The sequence below is a fragment of the Vigna umbellata genome, chromosome 1, assembly GCF_029865625.1.
Source record: "Vigna umbellata cultivar VRB3 chromosome 1, Vumbellata_1.0, whole genome shotgun sequence".
Classification (NCBI taxonomy): domain Eukaryota; kingdom Viridiplantae; phylum Streptophyta; class Magnoliopsida; order Fabales; family Fabaceae; genus Vigna; species Vigna umbellata.
In genome coordinates, this window is record NC_142165.1 from 56,869,467 (window position 1) to 56,876,113 (window position 6,647).

Sequence of the window (6,647 nt, forward strand, 5' to 3'; positions counted from 1 at the left end):
GGGGAAATTAATATGAAGATTCTGAAAAGCTTGAACAGAAGTTGGCAGCCAAAGGTTACCACAATTTCAGAATCAAGGGATCTTACCACAATGAATATGGCCATACTGTTTGGAAAGCTTAGGGAACATGAGCTTGAACTAAGAATATTGAGGGATGAAGAAGAAAGTGAGCAGAAACATTCAATTGCCCTCAAGACTACTAGCAAGAACAATTCAAGAAACCATAACTGTGATGAAGAATCAGATTCAAATTTTCCAAAAAAGGAAGTGTTAAACATAAAGATTTATGAAATATAGAAATTCTGTATCTGATTTTGCATGTAATGATAAAGGAAACAAGAGGAGAAACAAAGCTATGACTCCAACTTGCTATGAATGTGGCAAAGAAGGGCACATCAAACCAGAGTGTCCAGTCTTGAAGCTGAAGTAGAAAGGTGATGACAGATCAAATCAAGACAAGAGGAGAAGCAAACAAAAGAAGGCATGCATAGTCTTTGATGAATGTGATTCAGGTTGGTCTTCTAGTGTCTTATGGTTGGCTCAATCAATTCTGGAAGCAATGGAAGAAATTTAGATGGTGAACCATTACAAGGCAGATATGATCAACTATTGGATGTTGTTGAATAAACAACATGTAGAAGCCACAAAATTGCAATACAAGCTTAATCGATTAAACAGTGAGAAAAAGGATTTAGAAGAAAGATTGAATAACCTTGTTAATGATAATACGAGTTTGAAATATGATCTTGGTACTACTTTACAATCTATTAAAGAGGCTAAAATTGATGTGAAAATTGTTGGTAAAGACTGTACTAATTGCCTTGCTTATCTTGAGAAAATAGACTATTTGACTAGAACATTATCTAAGTTTACACTTGAAAGATCCAACTTAGAAGCTGTTCTTGGTTCACAAAGGAGGGTAATTAACAAAGAAGGAATATGTTATAGTGAAAAAAGTGAAAGAATTAAGTCAAAGAAATTTTATGATTTGAGTAAACCTTCTACTGTAATACTATTGGTCACACTATTAAATCCTGTTATTACAAGAATGTTGGTGTTCCAAAGGGAAAGTTTCAATGGATTCCCATGAAATCAACTACTGTTACTAACATGAAAGGTCCCAAGTTCATTTGGGTACCTGCTGATAACGGTTGAAAAACCGTTATTTTTATACTTAATTTTGATAATCAATCAACCCTTTTTGACTTAGAAACTTACTTTAACTCATGTTTTTGCTTTAGTTTTGTGAATAAGAGAGTTGAAGGTGAATTTAATGGTTTTGTGCTAGATTCCTTTAATTTTGTAGGTTATTGGATTGATTTGAAAGAAGAGTTAAAGTACCGAATGGTTGGAATGCATAAAAGTTAACCAGAAACCAGAAAAGTCAACAAGTCAACCAGAAAAGTCAACAAGTCAACTAGAAAAGTCAACCAGTCAACTAGAATGTAGAAAAGTCAATCTGAGTGCAGAAAAAGTTGCGCTGAGCGGTAATTACCGCTGAGCGCTAGTTTTGAAGTGCCGAAATCACCGCTAAGGGCTAAAAATGCAGCTAAGTTTCAAAGGTGTATGCAGGCAATTTTCACGGATCTCATAGAAAAGTGTATTGAAGTCTTCATGGATGATTTTTCGGTGTTTGGAGATTCTTTCCGAAGGTGTTTGGCGAATCTGGATATTGTCCTTAAGATATGTGTTCAAACAAATCTTGTGCTTAATTGGGAGAAATGCCATTTTATGGTAACAGAAGGAAATGTGTTGGGTCACAAGATTTCTGCTAGGGGGATTGAAGTGGATAAAGCCAAAGTGGAGGTCATTGAGAAACTTCCACCGCCAACAAACGTAAAGGGAATTAGAAGTTTTTTAGGCAATCATGGGTTTTATAAAAGATTTATTAAAGACTTCTCGAAGATTGCTAAACCATTGAGTAATTTGCTTGTTAAAGACGTACCCTTTGTGATGAATGAAGAATGTTTAAAAGCTTTTGACATCTTGAAAAGAAAATTGGTTTCGGCTCCAGTGATTGTAGCTCCAGATTGGAATAGAAATTTTGAACAAATTTGTGAGGCCAATGATTATGCAATAGGTGTTGTGCTTGGTCAAAGAAAAGAGAAGGTATTTCATACTATCTATTATGCTAGCAAAGTTTTGAATGATGCACAATTAAATTGTGCCACTACTGAGAAGGAATTTCTGGCTATAGTTTACGCGTTGGTGAAATTTAGACCTTACCTTATTGGGTCTAAGGTGATCATTTACACGGATCACGCGGCTATAAAGTATTTGTTAACAAAGCCAGATTCTAAGCCACGTTTGATTAGATGGGTGCTCTTATTACAATAATTTGATGTGGAAATCCGTGACAAGAAGGGGAGTAGAAATTTGATTACTAATCACCTATCTCGGTTAGTTAATAGTGAGGTTACAAGTAAGGAAAAAGAAATCTGGGAGTCTTTTTCAGATGAGACACTCTTGTATATTCAACAAAGGCCATGGTTTGCTGATATGACTAATTTTAAAGCTGTAGGAGTAATTCCGGAAGACTTGAATTGTCAACAGAGGAAGAAGTTTTTGCATGATGCAAAACAGTTTATTTGGGATGATCCTTACTTGTTCAAAATTGGAGCAGATAATCTTCTGAGGCGGTGTGTGACAAATGAAGAAGTAGAAGCAATTCTCTGGCACTGTCATGATTCACCTTGTGGGGGACATTTTAATGGAGAAAGAACAGCAACAAAAGTTCTTCAGTCAGGATTTTATTGGCCTACCCTGTTTAAAGATGCTCATAATCATGCCATAAATTGTAATAAATGTCAAAGGACTGGGGCCATTTCAAGATGTCATGAGATGCCATTACAAGGCATTTTAGAGGTTGAAGCCTTTGATTGCTGGGGTATTGATTTTGTGGGACCCTTTCCACCATCTTTCAACAATGAGTACATATTGGTGGCAGTGGATTATGTGAGTAAATGGGTGGAAGCCCTGGCTTGTCCCAAGAATGATGCTAGCACTGTGATTAAATTACTGAAGCGGCAAATTTTCTCACACTTTGGAACTCCAAGAGTACTTATTAGTGATGGAGGATCTCATTTTTGCAACTTTCAGCTTGCAAAAGTACTTAAACATTATGGTGTGAGGCATAAGGTGACTGCACCTTATCATCCACAGACAAATGGGCAAGTTGAGGTTTCTAACAGGGAGATAAAGAGGATCTTGGAGAAAACATTTGCTTCATCAAGAAAGGACTGATCACAGAAATTGGATGATGCTCTCTGGGCATATAGGACGACAATGAAGACATCTATGGGTTTATCATCTTTTCAGTTATTCTATGGGAAAACATGTCATCTGTTAGTGGAGATAGAACATAAAGCTTTGTGGGCTCTAAAAGTTTTTAATTTTGATCCCTATGATACTCAAAATAAACGCAGAAGGAAGATATTGGAGCTTGAAGAGATGCGGTTGCATGCATATAATTCATCCAGGAATTATAAAGAAAAGGTAAAATTCTATCATGACAAGTAGCTGATAAAAAGGGTTTTTAATCCAGGGCAATAGGTGTTATTGTTCAATTCACGTTTGAAGTTGTTTCTTGGGAAGTTGAAGTCAAAATGGTCAGGACCATTCATAGTAAAGGATGTGCATCCCCATGGAGCAATTGAATTGGTAGATCCCGCTGCTAGTGATCCATAGAGAAGTTGGGTAATGAATGGTCAACGTCTCAAGCACTATTTGGGAGGAGAATTGGAACGCCTTTCCACAGTTATGAAGTGATAACGGTTTAAAATACCGTTATCTGTGATGTAATTTTGATACTATATGCACCCTTTTTTACTTAGAAACTTGCTTGGACTCATGCTTTTTCATTAAGTTGTGTGAATAAGAGAGTTGAGGTTGAATTTGATGATTTTATGACTAATTTTCTTTGTTTTGATAGAAAATGAGTTAATACAGGAAGCAGAGATGAAGTGCTAAGGAGATAGAGCTCAGAAAGGCCTGGAAAAACACCAAAAGGGGGAACCGCACGAAGCTTGGCGCCCTGCAGGAAGCTTAAGCGTAGAAAAATCGACGTCCACCGCCCGGGCGCCCTCCTAGGCCGCCCGGGAGTCGGCCCCTGAAGCCCGGGCGTCCAATTGAAGGCGCCCTAAATGGGGCACCCGAGCGTCGCGCGTTGCAGATCTGACCCAATTTTTGCTCTATTTCGACTCTTTTGGACCAAGCCTTGTTTCTACTCTTTTCTAACTTTATTTAAAGGACCCAACCACTCTAGGTTTGGTATCTCTGGCTGGAGCAACACAACAACACACTCTTCTACTCTTTGAAGGCGGATCTGGAGGCGGGAGCTTCCTATTCTACTCTAAGGGTTTCACTATCTCATACTTTTCCATTATTCATATGGTTTCTCCATGTCTATGGGGAACTAAACTCTATTTGTTGTTTGGGAATGATGTAACCTTGTGAACTCTCATGTATTTGAATTGATTCTTAATTTATATGCTTTTTCATTAATTATTAGGGAATTCATCTGTTTCAATGCTTGCTCTATTTAACTCATTTAGTAGCATGATTTATGAATTGCATGAGTGTCTGGAGGTTCCTTACAATTTAGGTTTTTGTTGAATTCTCCCAAGGGTAATATTTCTCAAGGATGAGGGTATTAGTACTTGGTCGTCTTAAGTTCTTGATCTTCAGACTTAATTTTCTAGGAACGCTAGGAATTGCACGAACTAGGAATTAAGGCAGGCTTATTGCGTCGAGGGATCGGGTTCTACATAATTTAGTGAGTGACGTTAATATTAATGTAAAAAGAAGAATTTTTATATACATGAGAGTAAACTTGGTGAAATCAAACTCTAACAACATAATCATCTCATTTTATAAGCAACCTCCGTTCATCTCTGTGTTACTTTACTATTGATCAATTTGCATTCATATTTAATTTTATGTCTTTGGATTTGAGACCAACAATCTCATTTTTTTAAGTCTTAATTAATTGAGTTATCACACAACTGTTTAGTGCACTAGTGCAGTCAGAGGTTATGGCACCGGTTATTTTAGCCTATAGGCACCGGTTCTTAACCCGAAGCATATACAGACGAGGTAAAAGGTCTGCACTTTTATGCCTCAGTTGTGAACCGATGCAAAACAATATAGGATTAGAACTCAGTTCAAAGGGAACCGAGGCAGTATGCTCTTCCTGGTTTCCCCATCAGGACGTCGCCGTCTTTCTCACGCTGCCAAAAACCACACGTCGCCAAACACCACCGTCTTTCTCACATCGAACCATGCAAAACACCACTGTAGACCACCTTCGTCCATCATCATCTTCGTCCATAAGAGACAACGCGACGATGCAGTAAGAACCCAGGAAGACCATGCGACGATGGCGGTAATGTGGCGGCAACACTGGCTTCACCACGAGACGGCAAGGCAGTAGCGAGGATGCAGCGATGGTGACGTTGTGGAACGGATCTGGAGCGGATCTGGAGTGGATCTGGAGCGGATCTGGAGCGGCTTGGTGATGAAGATGAATGGTGGCGCATAGATGGAGGTTGCAAGGCCAACGCCGAAGCTTCGTGAAGATCGCCATGGAAGATAGCGCCAGCGCGATTCTGCTGAAGATGCAATTCAGGTGGCTCTGTTGCTCCCCAATGGACGAAGCTGGTGACGACAGGGAGCTCGACGAACGACGACAGGGAGCTCGACGAACGACGACAGGGAGCTCGACGAACGACGACAGGGAGCTCGACGAACGACGACAGCACTGTCTTGACCACGCGACGACGAGGCAGCAATGGGAGGCCGCGACGGTGAGGGAGCAGCAGCGGGGAGGCGCGACGGTGAGGCAGTGGTTGGATGGCAGCGAGAGAGAAGAATTTCTTGGATGTGGATGCAGCGTAAGAGAAGAAAAGTGGAGAAGTGTTTTTTGGACAGTTTCTAACCGAATTAATATGTCTATTATGGCTCGATTCCTGTTGAACCGAGGCCTATAAGTTCGCTCAAATTGCAATACTGCCACCACATTTATATTTGCTTCGGGTTTGTCCAAACTGAGACCTATTAGCCGCGTTAGAAAGCCTTTTTTTTACTAGTGGTGCCGAGAGTCTTCAGGGATACGATACTTGGTCTTACCATTTTATATTACTTGTTCGATTCGGTACACTTGTCGATCCATCAACAAGTTTTTGGTTTCGTTTTTGGAGATCAAAAATATTGTTAACATGAAGTTGGTTGATCCATGAGCTTATTGGGTCAAGCTAGTGACGTTAAAGAAGCGCTTATTGGGACGCAACCCAGTTTTCTAAACTTGTCTTTTTATTTTTGTGAACTTTATTTTGCTTCTGGTTTTAGAATAGGTGTTGATGTACTCAGTTTGAGACTTATATCTAATGTGATGGTTTGATATTGATTTGCATGTGATAAGTATTGCTTGATGATGCTTTGATATTGATTGATGTTGAGATGTTGCAAAAGATGTTGATATACAGGTGGTTGTTCACAAACTGTGTGAGCAGATGCATGATGTTATGATTGTGATTATGATACTAAGCATGATGTCTATTTGGTGTATGTGGAACATTGAATTAGCTTATATGTGAGGTTTTGAACTCCAGAGTATTTATTATGAATGATTTTTATTCTTTTGAAAGCAT

The 6,647-nt window shown here is 39.2% G+C and overlaps 1 protein-coding gene across 1 annotated transcript; it reads left to right on the forward strand.

Annotated features, from left to right (window-relative positions):
* Positions 1 to 3,285: 3,285 nt before the first annotated feature.
* On the forward strand, positions 3,286 to 3,687 carry LOC148205852 (uncharacterized). The gene is made up of 2 exons (XM_088105494.1): positions 3,286 to 3,495; positions 3,595 to 3,687. The coding sequence occupies exons 1-2, from the start codon at positions 3,286 to 3,288 to the stop codon at positions 3,685 to 3,687; spliced, it is 303 nt and encodes a 100-aa protein (XP_087961620.1).
* Positions 3,688 to 6,647: the final 2,960 nt, after the last annotated feature.

Coding starts and splice junctions, on each gene's coding strand:
- LOC148205852 (XM_088105494.1), top strand. CDS start 3,286: ATGAAGACATCTATGGGTTTATCATCTTTTCAGTTATTCTATGGGAAA. Junction 3,496..3,594: donor CCAGGAATTATAAAGAAAAG/GTAAAATTCTAT, acceptor TTTCTTGGGAAG/TTGAAGTCAAAATGGTCAGG.